This window comes from Galeopterus variegatus, unplaced genomic scaffold (assembly GCF_000696425.1).
Source record: "Galeopterus variegatus unplaced genomic scaffold, G_variegatus-3.0.2 Scaffold13401, whole genome shotgun sequence".
Lineage (NCBI taxonomy): Eukaryota > Metazoa > Chordata > Mammalia > Dermoptera > Cynocephalidae > Galeopterus > Galeopterus variegatus.
Window position 1 is genome coordinate 6763 of NW_007739512.1, and position 25132 is coordinate 31894.

At 54.8% G+C, this 25132-nt stretch overlaps 1 protein-coding gene across 1 annotated transcript; it reads right to left on the reverse strand.

The window, feature by feature from the left end:
- Positions 1–1279: 1279 nt before the first annotated feature.
- Positions 1280–25132, reverse strand: LOC103581582 (tetratricopeptide repeat protein 7A-like; the record flags this gene model as incomplete). The annotated part of the gene is made up of 9 exons (XM_008563380.1): positions 1280–1480; positions 2290–2425; positions 3487–3647; positions 8684–8756; positions 9612–9669; positions 11218–11335; positions 19719–19823; positions 24307–24390; positions 24995–25132. Coding segments are annotated over 9 exons (1074 nt in total), but the record flags the coding sequence as incomplete, so codon positions are not given.

The window sequence follows — 25132 nt, forward strand, 5'->3', positions numbered from 1 at the left end:
GTGAGAGATGTTCCCACGTAGAGGCCGCCCCCTGAAGCTCCTGCCTGCAGAAGTGGGGGCACTGCTTTCCAGCAGCTCCTTGCAAGCTTGAGCAAGCACCCGAGACAGCACAGTTATGCTGCACACTGACAAACAGCACAATCTGCACAGGGCTCCTCAACCTTTCTTGGGGTTAGGCCCCCTCTGAGAAAGCCATCTCCCCGGATATACACAGACATGCACAAAATGTCACGGTTCAGGTCCAGGGGCCTGCCCGCCTGCCATTAAGACTCTGTCAGCGAGCGGAGCATTTCCTGGTGGAGTTAGCACCTTCCCGAGGGTGGGAGGAAGGGAGGGGGCAGACAGCACATGGGGGAAGGCCAGTAGCAGGGGCACACACACTGCTCATGTGGGTGAGAGACGGCTTCCTAGCCAGGCCCAGGAGCCCGGGAAGATGGAGGAGGAGGCAGAGGCTGGCCCCACACCGGGGCAGCCCCCTCCCTGCCACACCTCACACAGCGTGGGCTTCCATCGGGGAGCTGGCCTCCCCACACCAGGGGAGGTGCTTCTGCCTGGCAGGAAGCAGTCAGCTCAGAAGGTAGGAAGAGACGCCGAGCAGTAAGATGCCAGAGCTGGAATGGAAAGGCCTCCTGAGCTGGAACCAGGGGTATGAGGAGGGCTGAGGGGGCAGGATGCACATCTCCTTCCTCTGCTTCCATGAAAACCGATCTGCTCTACAGTCTCGGTTTCCATGTAAGATTTCATTTGTAAAAAGGACTTGCTGAAAAAACATCTGACAACGCGCCTAGCCTAGCCTCTTGTTTCTTCTGTGATATACGCTCAGACCAGGGTGGGTGAGAAGACCCTACCCTTTCCCCACCCTGAGGGCCTAAGCCTTTTTCTTGACCACTTATGCTTCCACTGAAGTCTAAATGACCAAACAGTAAACACACACATACAAAGACACACAGATATGCACAGGCACACACATGTACACCCAGACATACACAGGCACACAAAGACACACAGATATGCACAGGCACACACATGTACACCCAGACATACACAGACACACACAGGCACACAAAGACACACACACATACACATAGGCACAGACACACACACACGCACACAGAGGCATGCACAGACACAAACACAGTCAGCACACAAAGACACACACACGTACACATAGGCACAGACACACACACACGCACACAGAGGCATGCACAGACACAAACACAGTCACAGACACAGACACACAAAAATTAAATCGATCACCTTAGATTCAAAATATCTAAATTCAGCATCGTTCCTCTTGCATGTCCACTGCGCACTGGGTGCGGGGGCCAGGCAGACCCTGGTCGGGGAGATAGAATAAACGGGCACAGGAGCCAGCTAACTTCAGTTCATCTTCTGCGAGGAAGTAAAAATTGGGTTCCAGGTAGACGGCAGCTGGGGAGAGTGGGGGCTCCTTCACACCGGATCGGGGAGGCATGTGTCCCTGAGAGGACGGGACACGTGAGGCAAGACCTGAACAATAAGCTGTTAAATTGTCTGGGGTGTGGGGTATTCCACATAAAAGACCCAGAACCTGCAGAGGCCAAAGGCAGGAGGCCTGGGGAGAGGAGAGGTGAGCATGAGGGGACGAGAGCCTGGATCAAGCCAGGCCTGAAGTCCATACAGGGAGGTGGGATTGCATTCTAAGGGAAGTGGGGAGACTGGAGGGTTTTCAGCAGGTGACTGATGTGCTGTGACTTCACTGACTTAATCTCCCATTTCCTGAACACTGGTGACATGACACTTTTCTGCTAACTGCCATGGGGGTGTGGGAGCACATGCCAGCAGCAGTGGGTCAGATCCTGCCAGACAGGTGTGAGGATGGAGTTTGAAAAAACGTCATGTGCCAGCACTGGGACTGGAGAACCTTTGTCTTTTGTGCATTTTCATTAAAAACTAAAAATGAAATAAAATGCCGTCACCCTGTATTGCTGTATTGTATGTGGGATTAATGAGATCAGGCAACTGATCCCTTGTCCACACACACTGTTTTATCTACTTCAGGACTCCCTGAGCTACCTGCCTGTTCTAAAGTGAAGAGATTCTGACTTTAAGAGTTTCCTGAAGGCTGGGTGAAGGCTCAGAATCAGGGCTGTCCCTCAACCACAAAGGACAGGCTATGTCGTTGGCCACACAATGTGCAGGATGAACAGGGCCCTCAGTCTTATCCACTGGGGCACCACTCTGCAGGAAGGCACGTGATGGAGTTTATATTCAGGAAACTCTGCCGTTCCCAAAGCACCTTTCTTTGACCTTGGTGTAGAGGAAGCCGTCCACAGCAGTCCTCAGCGCCTTGGCAAAGGCCACAGGCAAAACCACTTGCAACATCCTCTGAAGCAAGCCCAGGGCGCCAGGCGTTTGCCCTGTGGTCACCCCTGTCTCTGACGGGCTAGTGATGGACAGAGGTGGAAGCCCAGACTCCCCGTGAAGAGAACCTCCCTGGGCTGGAACAACTGCAGCTCCCCTCTGTTACCCATCACTGCAGAGACACATGCCAATTTTCTCTAATTCTTTGTGAACCTGTTTACATTGCCAGTGTGAGTCACCTCTCAGGATAACCAGGACCCCAGCTTCCTCCTTGCTGTCTGCAGTGGGACAGTACTGGGCTGGTTCTAAATGGCCTTCCTCAGACCCTAAGGAGGAACAGGGTGGGAGTCGGGGTGCCCTAGGGCCTCTCAGTGTTGGATCAGAGGATTCAGAGAAACAAAGCCTGTTATACCTAGCGTCACTGCCCCGAGGGGAGGAGGGCAGATATCAAAAGATGACCTCCCCTAGTTCCCTGCCACAGAGCAACGCACCCTCCTGCCTCAGTTGGCCCAGCATGGTTCTTGTTCCTCAATGTCCTAGCCAGGTGGCAGTGGATCCTCTGTGTATGGGTGGGGGCAGCAGGGCCTAGTTCTGCCCCACCCACTGCCACCTGGCCAAGCGCAATGGGGGATTATGGGGAGGGGAGTGGGGTTTGTGGCAGGACCACCCCGGAGGAAGATAACTCCCTCCCCCAACTGCCAGCAAAGGGGAGGCAGCTGACCTGCTTGGAGGAAGGGGGATGGCCCCCTTGGCCTCCACCAGCCCAGCCAGTATTAGAATCCCATCCTTGGCTGTATCAAGGTTATGATTAAAGTACACAAGTTTGGTGTCCTCCCGAGGCTTACACACAGCCCAGGGTCGGTGGAAGCAGCCGGTGCACGTGCATTCAAGCACAGTCTCTTCTGCAGTCCACATAGTCCCCCAATAAGCTCCCCACTCCCTACCCAGCACCTCTTGGTGCAGAGCACCATGGCTATTTGCCAACCCTATTGGTCCTCGCCCCCGTCTCGCCACCAGGGAGCATGCACACAATGGGTGCTTACTCCATGTGTGTTAGCTGGTGACATGGCAGGTGGGCCTGCATGGGCACCTGCATCAGTGGCTGGCCAGCCCCGGGCCCAGCAGCACCCCCAGGGAACTCACTTGAAGTTCTCGGGGTACTCGGTGATGGCCATGTTGATGACGTCCAGGGCGGGCTGGTAGTGTTTCTGGGCAGAGAAGAGCAGTGCCAGCAGATGGAGAGCATTGGCATCATCCCTGCACACGTTCAGGGCCTCCTGCAGCTGCTCCATGGCACTGGAGATCTGCCAAGGGAAACCCACCAGCTTAGCAACCTTCCCCAGGCACAAACCTCCCAGGACGCTGGTGCCAGCTGCCAAGGGGTGCACACCAGGATCAACTCAGGTGAGCCCCGGGCGCTGGGGCAGGGATGCTGCTGCAAGAAAACACATCCCCCAAGTGGCTGCCAAGGAGGGTATCAAGAGATGCAGATTTACAACGTAGCACAAAATACTTAGGTAGACACTGGGAAGCACTTCATGACCGGGAGGAGTGGAAGCTACAAGAGGCCAGATGCTTTCCTGGAGTTCTGCTCACAGGGGTCAGTAGAGTCCGGCCCAGGGCATGGGGGGAGGGATGAAAAGGGGGTGCTCCAGGCTAGGGTGCAGCTTGACCAAAGGCAGAGAGGCTGGCAGAGAGGCCTGCAGAGGCGGGTACCCAAAAGAGGGGGAGACCTTGAACGTGAGCAGTGTGGGGCCTATCTAAATTCTTTATTTATTTTTTTTTTAAAGATGACCGGTAAGGGGATCTTAACCCTTGGCTTGGGTGTTGTCAGCACCACGCTCACCCAAGTGAGCTAACCGGCCATCCCTATATAGGATCCGAACCCATGGCCTTGGTGTTATCAGAACCACACTCTCCCAAGTGAGCCAAGGGCTGGCTCTATGGGCCTATCTAAATTCTAGTCTTGCTTTTTGTGGGGTATTTTTTTTTTTCAATTCAATGAATTAAGACTGGTTCTATTTTTATTTATTTATTTATTTATTTATTTATTTATATTTTTTTAAAAATTTTTTAAAAAGATGACCGGTAAGGGGATCTTAACCCTTGACTTGCTGTTATCAGCACCAGCTCTCCCAAGTGAGCCACGGGCCAGCCCTAAGCCTGGTTCTATACAAAAGAAGTAGGGCTGGACAGACAGGAAGAGGCCAGATCACACAGGGTCAGGAAAGCCACACTTGGAGAGTCTGACCATAGGAAGACACCACAGGTATGGCCCGAGGAAAGCCTTTCCCTTCGGGTGTGGGCAGAGTTCACAGCACTGGGGAAGAGACCAGAGGCCAACATGAGCCCCAACTATCACTGGCTAGTGTTTACTGCCTCTCTCCTTGGAGTGCTGGGTGACAATGGGTGCGGCTGCCCAGGGGCAGCAGGTACAGCAGAAAAGGGCACCTTCTACTGTTCCTGCCAACCCTGCCAGGTGGGACTCCAACACCTACCAGATCTAGCTGCTGAGGGCTTCGGTGCTGGGGCCACAGCCCCATCTGCAGGTGAGGACCAACCCCCCAGCACATCCCACAGGGAGATTGTTTCTAGGCTAAGGCCACACACCTGCCTGGCTGTCTGCCAACTGGCCAGGGTGGGTCACTGCTCATGGCCCACCCCAGGGGAGGATGTGGATGGTTCGAGAAACTCCCCTTTTCTGAAGAAACCATTCTTAGCATGACACCCCAAATGGGTCCCAAGATTCCCCTGGGCTCTTGCCACTGAGCTTCCGAGGAGGAGGGGTACTTGTCTGTGAGCCGCCTTCGGGTGGTTTCCCCATCAGAAAGTGAGTGACAACCACTGCCTCTGTCTTCACCTCCGATTCCACCTATTGGCATCTCCACCCACCCACTGCTCAGCTGGCAAGGCTGCTACTCTCAGAGAGAAAAGATCCCCACCATGTCCAGGCCTGCACACCCCTGGCAGGGTCCAGGAAAAGTTTCCACAAGCATGAAGGAGAAAAAGGAATTTTGGCAGTCACCAATTAAACACTCTTCTTCAAAAGAGGCTGGGCAGTCCTGGTGGCTGCAGGAGCTCCTTAAGCAGTCCCATGTGATCTGCAAGGAGGCAGCCCTCTGCAGTCCTCCACCAAACTCACCCAGGGCCCGCGGCTTCTGCGCCCCTGCTCAGCTGCACCCCTGCTGATTGAGCACACTAGTTTCGGCCTGTTGGGTGCTGCAGGAGAGTGTGTTTATGAATTCACAAGAGCCGGCTTCTAGAGTTGGCCCTGTGCTCTCCAGCCTTTGTTCCTGGTGCGCCTGCCTCTCTGAGTTCAGTGTCCTTATCTGCAAATTAGGTATACACTTGACCCCAGAGGGTTGAGAGTGAATGTACGTGCAAACAAAAATGCCTGTTTATCTTCTACCCTTGCCCACCCCAAGAGGCCCAGCATGTGGGGCCAATCAGTAGCAGAGCAGGAGCTCCCATGGGTGTTCCTACTCCCAGCCAGGGCTCTCTGTGGGTTCACACAGGCTGCTGAGCCTGCTCTGGGTAAATGGGGGGCCTAGACTCAAACCCTGTCACGGCCCAAGGCCAGCCTCCTCTTATGCTGCTGGTTCAGGGCCATGGCAGGGCTCAGCTGACCGCCACCCCCACCTCATTCCTAGCCCCTCTGGCCCAGCCCTGTTCCCCAGGATGCCTGTTTCTCCTCCCCAACACACGCTGCTGCTTCATTGAGCAGCACCCTGACTTAAGGCTCTGCTCCCTGTTGACACGCCACTCCTCTCCTTGCCCCTCCCCTCAGCATCTAGCCCTCGGCAGGTGCGAGGCTGTGACCAGGTACAGAGGGAGAGAGGACTGGAGGGCCGGGCCCTGTTTCAGACAGCCAGCTAGCTATAGGCCCAGAGCTGGCCTGGCCCTCTCTCTGGACCTGTTCCTGTGCCGATGGGGAAACCACCCGAAGGAGGCTCACAGACAAGTACCCCTCCTCCTCAGAAGTTCAGTGGCAAGAGCTCGGGTGCTGGGTCAGATCAGAGGGTGGACCCCAGCTCTGCTACTTCCCAACTGGCACCTCAGGGGGCAAGGGGCATTCCCCATTCTGGGCTGCAGTTCCTCTGCTGCAAAATGAGGATAACAGCCATACTCTTACAGTGGCTACAAGGATGAGACACTATGAAAAGCGTTCTGCACAGTACCAGCATCGCAAACATGTTCTGAAGTGTGAGTTTCCCTCTTCAAGCCCCTCAAAGCCTAGGCAGCTAAGGAAGAGGGAAGATTCTTCCTTCTCATCCAAGGCACATGTTCCCTTGTGCTCTCGGGCCTGGGAGCTGTGTGGCTCCTGCAACTCTGTCCTCACCAGGGCTCCATCCTCTAGGAACCTCATGAGTCTTTTCTGAAGAGTCTTGCCAGGCCCAGCATTCTCCTGCAGTGACCTTCCTTTGTGGATAGGTCAAGGAGAGCATGAAGAGGAAGCTAGGATCAGCGTGGCCACTGGCTCAGCCTTTCTGTGCCACCCTGAGGATGCTCCTACCCTGGGGATTCTGCCAGAGCAGACTCCATTATCCAAATCTGCGGCCTTCACTGCTCAGGCAGCCAGATGTGCTCATGGCAGGATGGACAGGCAGGAGGTCTCAGAGACCCAGGCAGCCTAGGACTCTAGCTTAGAGTCCATTCAGAGGCCCTCAGCCCCCTGAGGCTGCCAAGACCTGGGGTTCCCAAGGAAACTGGGCACCAGGCACCACTGGCCCAGCCCAGCCATGTCTCTGGGAGGATGGCTGCTGTTCATCAGAGACAGGTGAGTGATTCGAAAGATTAAAAAATGCATAACCAAAGGTGTTCCTGGGAGCAGAGTGATGATCCTGGAAAAGGAGGTGCAGGGGTACCCAGTGTCTGGCCCAGGACCCAGAGGTCAGAGAAGTGGGTGCAGCCCGGAGGCGGAGAAGGGATGGAGGAAGACGTTGGGAGAGGTGGTGCAGGGGGAAAGAACAGAAACAGCCAGCAACCTCAGGAGCGACCATGGGAGTGACAGCAGGGCTGCTGTGGAGAAGACGGCTGAGACAGAGGTGCTGGAGAGTGAGAAAGAATGACTCAGATACGGAGTGACCTAGGGCAACAAGAGCACTGGATGAGGGTCCAGGCATGCGGTCAGAAGGCAGGGGTCCCAGCAGTGAGAGTCACTGTGCAATGACAGAGGGAGCTGGGCTGTCCAGAGGAGAGGCTAGAAGCCAACCCTGCCCAGTAGGACCAGCCTCCTGCTGGTGAGCAGGGCTGCTAGGGCCCCGTCTCCAGGTGGGCCAGGGGAGCGGGATACCTACAGCCAAATGGGACTTCTCAGCTGTGGCAGGGCAGGCTTTGGATCAGACACCTGAATTCAGTGCTGGCTTGCCTCAGTTTCCTCAGGTGTATGACAGGGCCCCTGTCACCTACCTCACTAGATGGTGGGGCTCACCCAGTCTAGGGTGGGAGACATAGCCCACCCATAGTAGCTGGGTCTGCCCTCACCCAACACGAGTACAATGGGGCTTCTGTGGGCTTCTTTCTGGAGTTCAGCCAATTTCTGGATGGTACAGTGAAAACAGCTGTGCTACAGGAGCCCAAGGCTTGTTTGAGTCCCTGAGCAGTCAGGTGGGGATGTCAGAGCCAGCACGCACTGGGTCCAGGCCACCTGAGAGGTCCTGCTTCAGAGGCTGTGCATGTGCCCAGAGTGCCAGCCTGTGGGCCAAGGTGCATGTGTGAAAGCAAAGGAGACTCTGAGGGCCTGGGTGGGGAGTCCCTGGACAAAACCTGAGTCCTGGCAGCACCAACAGTGCAGCTGCTCAGCTGGGGAGAAGGCCGGTCTGCCTGGAGAGCTGTGGGTGCGGGTGGTGGTCCTGGTGGGGGGGAGGTGGTTGGACGGGAGGCCCCTATCAGGACCCAGAGGCCGAGGCTTGACAGTGGTGTCCACAGGTTCAGGGAAGAGCTTTAGGACCACACAGAAGCCCATCCAGAAACGGCTCCATGTGCCAACCCTGCTATTTCCCCAGACCCACGGGGAAGGTTGGCAGGTGGGGAGGACACTAACAAATGCTTGTCAGGGTCACTCATCAGCTTCTCAGGAGCCTAAAATGTTGTAGGAGGAGTCGGAAGAAAAAATAATCCCCTCCTGTGAGTTCACCATGGGCCAGGGGCTTTAGCCACATCGTCTGACTTCATCCTCATTAAGCCTCTCTCAGGAGAGGTAGAAAGTGCTCACACAACAAATAACCAGAGGCTCAGACAGGTTAAGTCACTTCTGGAGGGTCACACAGCTAGTAAGCAGAAGTGTGAGAAGAAGATCAGCAGCGCAGGGATCTGGGGGTTAAGAACGGTCACAACCCACCTGTCGGACAAGGGCGAGCTGCAGGGAGACGTAGAGAATGATCTGGGGGTCACCGGGCGCCAGCTGCTGGGCTCTGCATGGGGAGAGGGAGCAACAAGTCAGGCACCAAGGGTCCAGCAACCAGCAGGTGATCAGGGTCCCCAGCAAGCCAGCCCTGTGCTGGGCACTCTCGAGGCAACTCTTTGGAGGATTCTGCCAGGCCTGCCTTGGAGGGGTACCCAGCTGGGAGACGATGGTTCAGGCAGAAGGCCCACAGGCAGCCCCAGGCAGGGGACAGTGGCTCTGAGAGGGCTGGCACTGAGGTGACAGACCCTGAGGGAGGGGTAGGTTTAAGGGTGGGGGAGACAGCATGTATATACTATGCAGGCCTGGCCCCTCTCCTCTGAGCATCTGTTGCCCTGGCTATAGCCTCCCCACATTGGGACAGAGGTCTTGGGAATGGCCTCTCTGGGCTGGAAGCCTCAGGAATGAAAGGCTGGTGGGGAGAGTGGGAACAGTTCCCCATTTCCTGGAGCTCAGAGGAGGTGGGCAGGGACTAGAATTTGCTCCCTCCCTGGGTTGGGGAGCCACGTGTTCCAATGAAGCTGGCATAAGGAGTTGGGGGCAGGGCCTACCTGGCAACACTGCCACAGCAGTGCTTGGAGGGAGGAAGACACACGGGGGCGCTCAGAGGGAGGAGGCAGGGATGGGCCAGAGAAGGCAGAGGCAGGAGGTGTTGAAGGCCGGAGGCCTGGAGCCTGCACCACCCCAAAGGTCCTTCCTTACTTCCCGTGTCACTTCTCAGAGCCTCGGTTTCCTCATCAGTAAAACAGGGACAGAAACCTCTGCTCTGTCCACATCAGAAGGTCTGATGAGGTAAAGCATGTGACGTGCCACCTTCTGCCTCCAAAGGCAAGAGGGGCCTCTGTGCCAATCCCGGGCTCCTCACCTCTCTAGCGTCTGCAGCGCTTTCCGGTGTAGTTCATCCTGCTTGGACTTCAGGGTGGCTGCAGAAGACAGGATGAAGACGAGCCATCAGGTGGCTGAAGAGGTGCTGACCCAGCCCTGCCCCCATCCCCAGGGCACACAAGCTCTGCGGGGAGAGGCTCTATCAGAGCCCTGTCTGGCAAACCTCAAACTGCAGCAGCCCCGGGCTGATGCTGTCTGTCGCCCTGGCCTCCCAGCACATTTCCTGCCATGCTGGTTCCTTCTCTCCACTGCCTTCTCTGCCACCTGGGCCACCTTGACCCTCTCAAATGCCCAAGCCTACAAGCATTCCATGGCACAGTCATCCCCCTCAGGAGGCCCCAGCCTCCACAGAAAGGCCACCACCTCTGACTGGGCTTTCTTACCCATGAAGATACTTGCATTAACCAGAACCAGGAAACGTTCCAGTAAATTGCATCCCACTTTAATGCAGCAGGGCAGGGTTTCTTAGCCCTGGCTGCATGCTGAACCCCCTGGGAAGCTGTCACATGACTGTGTCCAGGGCCCACCTCAGAACGGATCAGAATCCCGCTAACAAGGACTAGGTATTGAGAGTGGTCAGGGCTCCCCAGCACAGAAAGCTTAGAAAGCAACCGCTGTTTGGAGAAGGTTAAAGGCAAAAGGAGGGTGTTTTGGTCAAAGCAAACCAAACTTCAAGAAAGGATCTAATAACTACCTCATTTGACTGGTGTGTAGAGAGACCCTGGTGCTCCCTAAGCAGAGCTCACCGATACCTGAAGACACGACCACGGTCACCAAAGAGCAGGGTGCTAGCACACACTAGACTCTCTTACACAGCTTCCTCCCTTCTTTGTGCACATCACAGTTAATTCCCACTGTGCTGGGCCTGTGAGGCCATGCGAAGTGGGCTCCCTGCACAGAGCCCTGCTACCAGGGTCTGGCATTCAGGGGAGGTGGGTGATTACTATTCCAGGTTTGGTCTGGGTGGGGGCCCATCACTACCTGTCCCTCAAGTTGAAAGGATACAAAATCAGGTGGCTGTCCCATGGGGGGAGACACACGGTTGACCTGGCAGGATTGGGGAGAGAATGCCAGGCTTGGGGAAGGTAGGACTGGAATTCCATCAGCCAAACACAAGTATTTATTAAACACCTGCTGTGTACCTGGCACTATGCCATGTGTTGGGGGGGCTTAGAAGACCCCAGAAGATTGCAGTGGTGCTGAGGGTAAAGGCAGGCCTATGAGAACCAGAACAAAAACACCATGGGGTTGAGGCTGACAGCGCATTACAGACAGAAAGCACCAGGAGTTCCACAGAGAAGATCAGCACGGGCTTTGTAGCAGCTGAGCCTGGAGGGTAGGAAAGGCTGGGCCCATGAAGAGGAGAGTGGGGGACATGGCTGAGAGTGACGCAAGTCTGAGCAAGAGAGTGGAAATGGGACCGGGGGTGTGTGTACGTGTGCACGCATGCACGTCTATCCCAGAGGCGTGGACGGCGCATATGGGAAAGTGGTGAGGAGGCGGGCACTGGAGGGGCAAGATGCCTGGGAGGCAGTCAGGAAGCCTGAGTCACTCCCACGCAGAGGCCTCCTAGGGCCTGCACTCACCGTCGGTGGCCTGCAGGCTGTAGGTGAGACCCAATGCCAGGTAGCCCTTGGGGAGGAACTCCCCCGCTTCATCCCCCAGGCTGATCACCATCATGGCAAAGTGCTCCGCCTCTTCCAGCTGCAAAAAGGAGAGGCAAAGGTCACTGAGGAGGGGGATGGGGGGCTTCGCCTGCACAATCACCAGCCTGGGGCAGCGCTGGGCAAGTACAGAGAAGATCTGCAATTCCTCTTCTGTGGGCAGCATGACCAGAGAGCAGGTGGCTTGTCTAAGGCCACACAACCACTGAGTGGAAGAATGAGAGCTCAAGGTCACATGGCACTACCTCTCACAGGAAGAAGCTGCCTTTGCCCCAGAGATCCCAGCTCCCCAGGCAAGCTCTGCTGAGAGCGTGACCCCAAGAAAGACCAGGCAGTCTATGTAGCTCCTTTGCTCAGTGGCCTCTATGGGCTCGTGTCTGCATCTGCCCTGCTCGGCAGAGCGGGGAGCCAAGGCTGGGGCAGGCAGGGCTCTGAGCTGGGCTCGGAACATATGCCTTGCTGGCCATCAGCAGCCCCATAGAGCAGGCAGCCTGCCACTCTGGCTCCCCATGTGCTTGCTCCCTCCCTGAGACAAGGAGCTCAAACTTTCAGGGGAAAAAGGCCTGGGGCTGTTTTTGTCCTGGGAGCAGGAGGGACTGTTCCAGTTGGAAAAGGACCAACGGGTGCAGGTCACGTGTGCACACCTCACACACAACACAGGAGACGAAGAAAGGGGCACACACGAGGTGGGTCTCACAAATACTCTGGGGCACCCACAGCCGTCAGGCAGGGGACAGAGGGGGCCTCAGCTATGCCCACTCATGGCCCACATGCCTCCCTCCCACCCGACTCAGGAAATGTCACCCGCCCACGTGCCTAGCATGGCAGTGTGCCTGCATTCCTGTCACTGAGAACACCAGTTTCCAGAGAGAGCATGGAGGATTCCTTCATCACCGGCCCACAACAAGTGGGCTGGCTATATCATCATACCCAAACCCTTCAGTGCCACACGGACACCAAAACCCCCAACCATGGGCATCTCCCCTGTCAGAGGTTCACAAAGTCAGTCAGCTGGGGAACTAGAGTCACCCCAAGTAGCTCCTGGCACCAAAGCCAGTGCTGCCCCAGCCCCCTCCTATCCCTGCTCAGCCTCCCATGCCCCCCAGCAGGAGAGTGGCAGCTGTGTGTGTCCCCTGACCACTGGCCACAGCTGGGGTGCTGGTGGTGGTGAACTCTCTCTCCCTGGAGTTTGGAATTGAGATCCTGAGACAGAGGCCATTAGCCATAGGAAGCGAGTTGGGCTGAGTCCACCATTTGCGTGCAGCAGTGGTGAGCTATGTGCAAACACACACACTGAAGGAGCAGACAGCCCATTGTGTAGAGAGGGAAAAATAACACCCAAATGCAATAGAAGCAGAGGGGACTACCTGACAGTCCAGAGAGAGGGGATGAGGGGCTGCCTGCCTACCATCCCCAACCTCCAGCTGCCCTGTGGTCCAGCTCAAGCCACCAGCCCTTGCAGTGGGCCCCCTCCAGGCTGGAGGGCTGTCATTGAAAGGATGAGGGAGTCTGGGGTGCTGAGCTTCTGTCTTTAGCACTATCAGGACCGAGGACCTAGGGCTCAGGGAGGCTAAAGCCAGGGAAACCCTGCAGCTGCCTGCTGCCCAGCCTCGGCTGTCCAGGGGGCCCAAGGTTGTCTCCTGGACCACCTGGCCCAGCAGGACTCAGGAGGGCTGTAGGGGCCTGAAGTCAGAGCCACACGGAGAGAAGGGCACCAGGGGGCAAGTCCCAGACACAGGTTCCAATCCTGGCTCGGCACTCAACAGCCATGTCGTATATATCAGAGCTCTGACGAGCCAGCAAAAGGGGAGAATGTTGCCGGCCCGGTGGCGCACTGGAGAGTGCGCCACTTGGGAGCGTGGCGGCGCTCCCGCCAGGGTTCGGATCCCATGTGGAGACCGGTTCCCGCTCACTGGCTGAGCGTGGTGCAGGCGCAACACCGAGGGTTGCGATCCCGTTACCGGTCAGTAAAAAAGACAAAAAGGAAAAAAAAAAAAAAGGGGAGAATGCTGTCACAGCAAAAAATAAAACAAAAAGCTTTATAGTGCACCATTCCCCTTCATCTAAAACAAGAGCGGGAATCCTAAAGCCCTTGAGAATTTGCCTGTGCCACCTTTGTTCTGAAGTACGAGGATCCCACCCAACTCCAGAATCAGCTCCACACCCAGGAATAAGCTCTACACGCAGAGGGAGAGCAGCCTAGTAGCCAAGGACACAAGCCCTGGGGCCCGACTATCTGGGCTCAAATCCTGGCTGGGTCACTCACTAATTTGGGGCAAGTCACTTCATTTTGCTGTGCCTCAGCTTCCTCTCCTATAAAATGGAGACAACAACAGTGTCTCCCTCACAGGGTGGTTGCAGGGAGGACTTAAGAAAAGACACGGTGAATGCTCAGAGCAGTGCTTGAAAAAATGTAAGCTATTATTATTAGTTTTATTTTACACACTTATATAAATATTACAAGTACACAACACATATATGTGTGTATATATATAATCAGTCAAGGCTCAGGGTGGTTGCAGGGAGGACTTAAGAAAAGACACGGTGAATGCTCAGAGCAGTGCTTGAAAAAATGTAAGCTATTATTATTAGTTTTATTTTACACATTTATATAAATATTACAAGTACACAACACATATATGTGTGTATATATATAATCAGTCAAGGCTTCCAGGGTTTTTCTTAAATCTCAGCCTAATGTGACGAGTGTCATCTGAGTAGAGTCCCTGTCCCCTATACCTACATGATCTGACAAACTAGGAAGTGACATCAAAGAGCCCTCAGAATCCAAAGAGGGGATATTACTGCTTGTCTTTTGTCTCTCGGCCTGACCCTTAGTCACGGAAAAGTAGAGTCTACTACTCCCCAGACTCTGTGCAGCCTGCTATGCTGGGTGGTCCAAGCTCTCGGACCCCTGTTCATGGTCCAGGGCACATATCCATACCGCCGCCAGACCTACCCACTGTCTCAAGACTCACCGCTACTGTGGGTAATGCACTGGAATATTTCCTCTCCTATTCTCTGATGGTCTATTTCAACTTTATTTTTTTTTAAAGAGCTGTATTTCACAACATGCTAATGGGTCTCCACCTGCGATCTGCAAACACTGTTCTAATCACAGGTTTGCAGAGAAGCCCAGTGCCTGCCCTTCTACAAGTACCCTAGCCATCCTCCTCCCTGCCTAGTACCTCATGTGCCCTTTCCAGACTCCAGACACTTCCTCCTGGTGGCCTCAAAAGTTAACAGCTGGTGGCTGCTGCTTCTGCAACCAGCTCAGGTTACAGCACTGGCCCCTCCTTGCTCATCAAAATACTTCTAGGGTAAGGGGTTTCCAGGCTTCTTTTTCAACCTTTCTCTTTCCAGTGACACACCGCTCTTTAATGCCTTCTTCACCCAGGGCAGCCATGCAACCTTGCCACAAAACCCAGGTGAAGAGCCTCCTCTGCTGCCTCCCTTGCCATTCCAGGGTGAGGAAGGGCTCACCTGGCATTTTCACGGTGCCACAGCTACTTGATGGAACAGGTGTTTTATAGCTGATGTTCTCAGGCAAGGGGAGTTAAGTGACCCATCCAAGGTCACCCACCTAGGAAAGGGCAGAACTGTGTTTCCAACGCGGGTCCCCTGATGCTAAACCTGCCTGATACAAACACCCTCTGTAGTTTTCTATTTTTCTCCTCTCTGACCCTTTGGGAAAAGGATGCATTGAGGCATGTAATGTTTTGATCCTTTGTTTTTGCTTTACATAAGAAAAACTTTCCTGTGACTTCACAAGTTCCTGTAACTCTCCAGTTTTCCTCATCTGGTTCCTACACAGACAGACTCCTTGCTTGTACACTCCGCCGGCGCTCAGGGCTGTCTCACGCACCTTGCAGTGGGCTGAAGAGGTTTCACCCCAGGAATCATCACCCCGTCCCTCTCTTCTTGGGAATTAGAGAAAGTTCATTTCTGAACCTACAGAGCTTTGTTTAAGGAGTACCTCCAGTTTCTCCTTAGTTCCTTCCCAGGGGGCCCAGAACCTACTGTTAGCTGCTCTACTGAAAATCCACTTTTCTATTCCTGGGAGGAGTAGGCACTCTTTCTAATTTCCACAAGCTGGTGGCAGGAGAGCTGGTGTTCTTTCTTCCCTACCTCATAAACACTTAATCATCTTCCTGGCTCTGCCCACCTCTGAATTTGAAAAATGAAGGCAAAAATGTAAAGGCACATCCTTTCCGAGTGCCTGCTATCTTGAAGGGACTGTAGCAGTGACAGCTACCATTTATCAGGTACCAGCAACATGCTAAGCAGGTACACTCCTCATTTCATCCCTGATGCTCACAGCCACCCTGTAACAGTGGACATGAGTGTTTCCAGGTTACACGTGAGGAAACTGAGGCACAAGAGAGGGTGAATTACTCTCACAAAGTCACACAGCTAGGAGACAGGTGAGTGGGGATCTGAACGCTGGCGTCTCTGCCTCCGAAGCCTGTGCTCTTTCCACTACCACCTGTTGTCCCCCCACGGGAAGAAGGTGAGAGGTGGCATCACAGCCTGGCTGTTCCAGTTTACAACATCCTCCCCTGTCTGTGTCTGACACACGTGCACACCCCATCCTCTCTGCCTCCTATAAAGCTTTCAACTTTCTAAATTAAACAAATTTTAAACAACGGTGTTTGGAGGGATACTAAAAAATATTTGCATCTCCCTTTCCTCCTGCTCCCAAAATGGGGATGCTGGCAGGACACTGGCCATGCTAAGGCAGGTGGCTGCCACACAAGCCTCTCTGGTTTCAGCGCTGTCATCACCACCACCGGGTCAGAGCCTGGGAAGCCCTCTCCGCCCCAAGGGGAGCCTGAACCCTGGGACCAGGGTTCTCCCACCCCAAACCAAACCTGCTTCAGCTACTCCCACCTGCTACAAACCCCCGAATCAGCCAACAGTGACCACACAAATCTCTGCCCGGCCCCTACCCAGGGCAATCTTGCTCTTAGCCCCAGACTCAGCGTGGGGCGTCCCACACTGGCTCTGGGCATGACAGGATGCAGGGACAGCAGGTGCTCCGCCTCTGGGCATGTGGCCACCCACCAGTCCGGTTTCACCCAGCACAACTCGCTTTTCAAATGTCCTAGTTTCAGTCTCCCTTCTTGCAACCCAGACCAAATTGTCCACCCCCAGATTTGTCCCCTGTGCATGGGGCTTGGCAGGGCTTGGTTGGGCTTGCTGGGGGCTGATGTGAGCCAGAAGAGCTGTGAAGGCAGGAGATGATGGGGGTGTCAGATGCCGTTCAGAAACTGCGCCCTGTCTCATGCACGAATGTCCTCTGCCCGCTGCCATTCTTCCCACTGAAGGCCTTGAGAAGAGTGTTCTGGGCTGCCCCTCGCCTTGTGAAGGCAGGAGATGATGGGGGTGTCAGATGCCGTTCAGAAACTGCGCCCTGTCTCATGCACGAATGTCCCCTGCCCGCTGCCATTCTTCCCACTGAAGGCCTTGAGAAGAGTGTTCTGGGCTGCCCCTCGCCTGGCCTCCTTGGAGGACAGCCTGCCCCGGGCTCCCCGTAGCCTACTCTCTGCCCACCACCAAGCCAGGGAGCAAGAATTAGCTGTACAGCACAGGGAGGACCACTGAAGCCAACGCAGATCTCCCACCCCATCGCTGGCAGTTGGGGGTGTGTGTCACTAGTAATACCTACTATGCGCAGGCTTCTTTGTCAGGGAAAGGGGTCACAGTACAAGACATAGGAAGTAAAGAAGTTCCCCATCTAGTTGGGAAGACAAGTACCACTTAGGGCAGAACTTGTTGTCAAGTGATGGTGCTCACTGGCAAGGAGGAGCCATCCAAGGAGCAAAAACACTGAACTCTGGGCTGGGGCTTCAAAAAAGAGAGTTCCTGCCCTCAAGAAACACAAGTGATCACAACGCGACATGATCCATGCCCAAGGCAGGAATAAAGGGAGCTTTAGGAGGTGTGGAGGGGTGGTGGTGGTGAGGCTTCCAGATCAGGGAAGGCTGCCAGGAGCCTACCCCCTGCCCACCAGCAGGACCTCGCTCTAGCCTGTGCCTGATTTAAACCTTGGCTCACACCAGCCCCTAAACCCAAATACACTGCTCAGCTGAGGTTAAACAGCTCACCCTTCTCCCCAATTTTAATGACAAGTCTGCATGTTTGTTTCCTTTTGGGCTTTTCTATTTATGTTGTCATTGATTACTTTGCTCCTAACTCATCTGATTTCAATTTGGACTGATTTGATCCTAATTTTATTACCATGTACTCTGAATGCACATAATTACTGTAATTATGCTGCTGAGGGAAACAGCTCCTCCATGGTGGGAAGACCTAAATTTAGGGCTTCCTGGCAAGGGCGGCCGTTGGCTGGGTGGACCCACAGCTACCTCAGAGCTGGCAGCCTTTAGGAGCACAGATGCCCTCCTCCCCCCACCCCCCACAGAGATGGGTATTTTGGGCTTCATCCCAGTGATGAACTCGAGTCCTCTCAGAAGCCCTGGGAACAAGCAGGGGTCTGAGCTAGGGATCAGGGAGCCCACCCTTCTGCATTCTCCTGCTCATACCCCCACCCTCTGCTGCATGCGCTTAGCACCCACATGCCACCCACGTCTGGGGTGCTTGCTCATAAGGACACCCTGCCTCTAGGGAGCAAGATGCCAACAGTCTTCCCCAAAAGACTTGGGGAGCAAGAGGGTTCCCTGATGACCATGGAGCTGGGGAAAACAGGCGGTGATGGAAGGGTCTGCTGTGGGCCCGCCCGGATCCTCCCTGCTACCTCCCAGCCCAGTCCAAGGTTGCCTCCTCCATGAAGACCCCGACTCATCCAGCCCTCTCCATACTTTATGTCATCTATGTCATGCCTGAGCAAGAGACTGTTATTATTTCCATCTTGCAGATGAGGATACTGAAGCATACCGAGGCTGCATGCTTTACTCAAGGCTACCCAGTGGGTGGGCAGCAAAACTCTTAACCATCTCATCGTCACACTGCCCCTTCCAAAAGCCTAGAGCCTCTTCCAGCATCTGTCTTATGTAATTCTCCCTGATAGGAACCATAAAGCCGAGGACCAGGAGCCACGCTTTCTCCTCCCCATCATCCACGGTGACACAGGGGATCTGAGGATCAGGTGCTGTTTCTACTACCCTCCTTGTGCCAGGGAGTCAGCACTCCCTGAAGCAGAGAGAAAGCGAGGCCCAGTGGGACAGTGAGATTCCAGTCCTCGGGAAGAAGTGTCAGAACACAGAGTCTGCAATGGGTTTATCACCTCTCTTCCCAGGGCCCATGATTTGTCTGTTGGATGCCTAAGGAAGGGAGAGTGGCAGGGTGAGTTGTAAAGGCTGAAGCACCTGCTGTATGCACCTGGAGGCTGGCCCCTGCTGCCTTAGAACAACCTGAGCACACAATGGTGAGATGTGGACTGCGAGTGTCATGCCAGCAGGAAGTCAGGGAGGACCATCTCCAGATGAAGTGCCCACTTCAGGAGACCCTGTGCCCACAGGGCATATGAAGGAAGTGGGGCTATTTAATTCAGAGGGAAGGAGACGTGGGGCAGGGCTGATAGCCAACATGCAGGAGGGATGGTGCACTTGTTAAGGACCACCCCTGACACTGGGAGGCTAACTGGGACTTAGCAAGCCAAGGCTGTCCAGAGTGAGTTCCCAGTTGGAGGAGACACTGTGCAGAAGCCCCACCCTTGGTCCACTGCTATGGGCCCAAGAGCCCCCACAGGCCTGGAGCAGCAGCCAAGTGGACTTCCGGAAGCAGCGGGAGGACACCAAGGCAAGGCCTGGGGCTCCAGGCTCCTGGCTGCTCATCTCTTGAGAGTCTTCGGGAGCCTGCAGTAAAGGCCAACAGCTGGGGAGAGGGCACACCTGGAGCTACAGCCTCCAGCAGCTCGGCTGCCTTGGCAGAAAGCGGCCAGGAGGCAGCAGAGCACAGGGAAAGGGCCCGGAGCTGCAGTCAAGAGGAAGCAGAGGGGCTGACAGAGAGGCCACCTCCCCTTCTGCTGAGAGCTGGTTGGGACCACTCATAATTACACCTGCAGGCCTGTACATACTGGATGTTAGGTTGTCTGAAGTCTCTAAAACGATGGGTTGGTCCAGGTAGCTCCAAGGTCTTGCTCATTACCTCCACTGCTGGGCAAGTAGAGACACCTCTATTTCCCTACATGTGACTCTCTGGAGACCACATTTCAAGGCCAAACCACAAACCAGACGCCGTCCTGAGTCTGGGGGCCTGCTGTTGGAGACTGAGGCTGGCCATTCCTCAGAAGCCTTTCTTCCTGCCCCAGGCCTGCCTGCCTTGCAGCCCCCTATTCCCCCCAAATACAGCACATACCTTCACATACACACGAAGATGCTCACACCCAGCTCACCCCCACTGCTGTCACCCTCCCACAGCAGGCCGCCAGGACCTGGGCCCTGGCCCCACAGTTCACTCACCCAGTGCAGGGACCCGATGCAGACCTTGGCAGCCATCAGGGGCACAGTGGGGTCTGAGGGCCGCAGTTTCACACACTCCCGCAGCAGTGACACTGCGTAGGCTGACTGCAGAAGAAAGAGCACCATCACTTGCAGCACTGGGTCTCAACACACTGAGGTGCCCCATGCCTACGGTGGGGGAGCTCCCCAAACAATCAGTTCTTGCTCTGCGCCCCTTTCCTCCCAAGAGCCAGGAAGAGGGCCTAGTGGGAGGAGCCCAGGTGGTGCTGGCAGGAAAGTCCCTCCCTAGGTCTCAGTTTCCTCATCTGGAGAATGGAGGCTGTGACTCTTGCCCTTAGGTGATGTGACAACAGCTAACACGACAACAGATGGAACTGCTCAAAAAGGAATTCAAATTTGAACCACAGGAATGAAAGGGGGTCTCTAAATTGGGACTCAGAGGCAGGGGGTTAGGGGGATGCATAAAAGCTGGTAGGGGAGAAACCAAGCTGGCAGAGCTAGAGAAAACCTCCAGACAAGAATCTGGGGATCCCCCAAGGCTCCAGCAACTCAGACCGGATGTGCTGAGGATGGCCAAGTGTGGAGGGAGGCCAGGGAGGAGAGCACCCAGAGCCAGGCAGGGATATCACCAATAACAAGGACGACAAAAACAGCAGCTGACACTTATCTGGATCCTACTATGTGCCAAGCATTGTTCTAAGTCAGGGGTTGGTAAGACACAGCCCATAGGCCAAATCTGGCCCCCTGTCCATTTTTGTAAATAAAGTTTTATTGGAACACAGCCATGTCCATTGATTTATATACTGTCTGTGGCTTTTTTATGATGCAATGGCAAAGTGGAATAGTTGTGCTAGACCATAGGCCAAATCTGGCCCCCTGTCCATTTTTGTAAATAAAGTTTTATTGGAACACAGCCATGTCCATTCATTTATATACTGTCTGTGGCTTTTTTATGATGCAATGGCAAAGTGGAATAGTTGTGCTAGACTGCTTGGCCTGCAGAGTCAAAACGTCTTCTATCTGACCCTTTACAGAAAGAGTTGGCTGATCTCTGTTCTAAGTGCTCTATAAATATGAAGTCATTTAATTTTCACAACACTCCTATAAGGTAAGTACAATGACCTTAATTTGCCGATGAGGAAACTGAAATGCAGTGAAGAAACTTGTTCAAAGACACACAGACCATAAGTGGCTGAGCTGGGGTTTGAATACAGTCTGGCTCTAAGCTCTTAACCATTACACTACACTGTCTGTGGTGACTCCCTTGGCCAGAGAGGCCCGTTTCTCTGCTACACACACACACACACACACACACACACACTCTCACTCTCTCTTTCTCCTCTCTCTCTCTCTCTCTCTCACTTCTAACTAAGTCCAAAGCTTTCCCAGGAAACTGAGCAGTAACCCCCCAGTGTGCACACCCTCATAGCGGCACCCTCGTAGGCAGGTGCATGTGTCTGTAACTATGATAACTCGATGTACCGGGCCCTACTGTGTGCAGAGCTCCCCACTGTTAATTAGCTCTCACCCCCCCCCAGCAACTATGGAGGTACCACTGAGGAAATGGGGGCTCTGGAAGGCTGGCCTGTCCACAGCAGTGTGTGAGTGACTGGCAAAACTGGGATCCCTAACTCATCTTTGTTCAGCCAGGACCCCCCGCCTCTCTCCAGCCAACCCATCCTCCATCTAAGAAAAAGCTTTTCTCAACCAGATGTGATAGATTTCCCTGGCTCTGTCTCAGACTTAGTCCAGTTGCAGGCGCCTTTGCCCAGGGCCTCCTCTGGGTCCAATACTGGGCTGGAGTTTGTGGAGTCACCATGGGAAGGGGGACGAGGCCATGGTTCTTGCCTCTAAGGAGCTCACAGCAAGGCTGGGGAGAGAAGACAAATGCCACCATCCCCCAGTGCTCTCAGGAGACAAGGCGTTAGGAGAGCAAGCACAAGAGAGTGTTAGCAAATGACTGGCTACTGCAGGCTGGGAGGCTGCACAGGGTGCCCGGTTTGGGCTGGGCCAGTCAGGCTGCGTGGGGGCTTTGAAGGAGCTATTAGGCCGTCACCTCCTCCCGAGACCCTCTTGTGTGAATGTCATTCCAAGCTCCTCACCAAGGCTCCTTCATCTACACAGCCCAGCAAGCTGCAGGCTTCTCCTCCTCTTCCTTCTCTGGGCTCTGACCTCTGGATCCTTGAAACACAGGATTCTCTAACCCTGACCCTCCACATTCCACCCCCACCCCTTTCCACCCCACCCCAGGCAGACCAAAAAACGCTGCTATTTAAGGAGCCATCTGAGGACTCAGCAGCCGGAGCAGCCGCTCTTTTTCTTTTTTGTCATGCTGGTTACCTAGCAACGCAGCCAATGCAATTGCTGCTCTGAGACCAAGAGAAGAAACGACCTAAATCATGCCACAAACTCATCTATTATTCCCGCACGTTGAAGCGCCAGATATATTTCTATCTGCCCAGCTTCATCTTCTGGAAGGTTTTTCGGGCACAGTCACACCCTGATTCCCACCTTAGGCTCTTGGAAAAAGCAAGGTGTGGCCACTCCTCTGAGGGCTGCCTGGGACAACTAGAAGAGTAATTTCGTGTGCAGGGTTCCCAAAGTGGGTGTAGAATGCCTTCCAGAACAATCTCCCACTGCACCAAATGCACAGGTGGGTATAAACCAGTGTCTCCAGCCTGCGGGGCCTCCTGCACAAGTAACTCGCCGACCACCCCAACTCCCTGTGAGCCCATTCCTGTGCTCACCTTGCTGGTCTATGAAGGAACCAGGCTGGAAAACCAGCTCACAGATGCTGGGATGGTGCCAGGCTGTGTCTAGACCTCTCTGAGCCCAGCTGTTTCTCAGTAAAAAGGTGGAAGACCCCTTACCAACTGGGCTATCATGACACCTTCTCCTGAGCCCAGGGGGGCTTCCAAGGGCTCCCACAGAAACTAAAGCTAACTTTCATGTGCAGTGTATTTTTCTGAGGAGGGGGCCCCAGCTTTCCTTAGCTCCTTGCAGGGGTTCAAGACCCCCCCCCGAAGACGCAAGCCTCTGCTGGTCCATGCTTGCTATTACACAAGATTAGAGGCATTTTCTCTGTCTCCTGGAGGCAGGAGGAAGCTACCCCATGCCACTGTGAGCTGTCTGCCCAGGCTCCACGTAAGCTCCATCCCTACCTCCTCCCCGCCTGTCCCCACTACCCCAGACAGACGGTGCCTCCAGAGCTCGGCTCCTCCTTCCAGCCCTGCACCTCTGCTCCTGCTGTCTCCTCTGCCTGGAATGCTGCTCCCTCCCACTGCCTCCACCTATCCACACCCCCGCAGCTCCTTAGGAGGGTTTCTCTCATTTCTTGTCTCCTGGATGTGGGGGGCCTCACCCTCTCTGTGTTCTGAATTCTCCATGAGACTTGACAAGACCCTGCTGAGCACAGAGCCCAGTTGATCATGATCACATTGTGACTTCAAGATGCCCTGGAGGGGCTGATGTGATGGGGGAGGGGGGAGGTCTGGGAAGACAAATGCCCAGCAGAGGCGGGCAGGAAGGCTCCTCAGGTTCTTGGCTGTACCTCCCTCGTCCCTTCCCACCTACCAGGCTGCAGCCCCTGCCCTTCCTTCCCTCCCCACAGGACCTGGCCTGCCTTGGCCGCTGCAGCCCAGGCTGCCTGTACACCTTCCATTCCTGGAGGAGGCACTGGCAAGGCTGGGAGGGCCCTCCTCAGAGACTCTGCGGGACTAGAAATGGAACATGGCACAGATGGGCCGGCGGGGGGCGGGGTGAGGAATTCCCTCAGCCCCACAAAAGGGCTCTGGGTATTTACAGCTCTTGGAACGATCTGCGAGCTCATGCCACCTTGTTTCCTGCATTCATAGCATCATCAGCCCCAACACCCTCAGCACCCCGCTCCGGAAAGGTTTCCCTTTCATGTCACTGCTTAAAATAGAGGCTTATGTAAGTGCAATTCTGATCTGAGGGAAAAGCAGGGGTGCCGGCACAGGAGCTGGGTGGATGGGGAGCAAACGCATGCCCCAGAGTCCCTGTCTCTGGGCAGAGCCCCCCATCCTCCAGACCCTGTCCTCACCCGGGTGCCCAAGCCACATCCATCACACATTTCTCCCTCTGAACTCCCTACGGGTGATGCTGCTCTGCAACGCCCTCCAGCCCCTCCCTCCTAGGCAAGTTCCCAATTCATGGCAGGTGGGACAAGAGCCACAGCCCATGTGGCACAATGTTCCCCTCACCTGGAACCACATCCCACGCCTGTCTCTTATAGCAGTGCCCATCCATTCACCAGCAATACTTCCATGACCCTGTGTGCATACACACTCAGAAAAAACCACCTGCAGACTCACAGACTCACACCTGTACATTCGTCACTTGCACGTGGACAGGGGATTCACATGAGGTGTCTGTGTGGCCCCTCCCATGCCCCTCACTCTCCTGGAAATTCAAACCAGCTACTGGATAATAGTTCCAAATTACCGGTCCCCTTCTCCCTAGGCACCTAGCTCCAGAAAAGCCCCACTGTCCACCTCGGGGAGGGACTAGAGAAGAACAGAACCCCCTGAGGGTGACTTTGTAACCCCCAGCACCCCCTGGGCCTTACCTTCCCACAAGCCACCATAGAGAGGGCCACTTGGTACCAAAGGTGAAATTCTCCAAACGCAAACTTCATGGCTCGTTCCAGGCACTGGGGAGGGGGAAATGGTCAGCACTTCCCTACCAGGAGTCCTCCTACCCCAGCCACTCATACCCTTGCAGAGTGGTCACTGCCCCAGGCACCACCCTTGGGAGGCTGCACGAGGCCTGCACGGGGTTCCTATTGGAACCCCAGGGGTAACCCTGTCTCTGCCACTGGCATGCTGTGTGACCCTGCACAAGTCTCTTACCCTCTCTGGCCCTCAGTTTCCACCTCTATAACATGTGAATGACCTGAGAGGGTGATAGTGAAGAGCAAGTAAAATAAGATCTGTGAAAGAGCTTTCAAAATGTGGACATCCAACAAAAATAGCTAACATTTATTATTATTGTGCATGGCACAAATCTCAGCTTTTCATGTGTACAAACTCATTTACTCCTCCCAACAACCTTGTGAGGTGGTTTCTCCAATTATGCCCATTTCGCAGATGAGGAAGCTAAGGCTTGCATGACTTGCCAAGGTCACATGGCCAGTAAGTGGCAGAGCGGCCTAGCAGGGAAGTGACAAGTGGAGAAGCGACAAATGGGACCCCATCTGATCTCCTTACACACTATCTGACTCCCAGGGACTGGGTGGGCCACATGGCCGGCCATACCTCCGAGAGCATGACGTACTGCCCCCTCCTGCCCAGCGTGATGCTCAGGAGGTCATAGATGGCCGCAGCATTCTGCAAGCTCACCGTCCGGTCCTCCTCCTGCTCTGGTGTCCGGCTCAGCACCACGTCCCGAGTTGC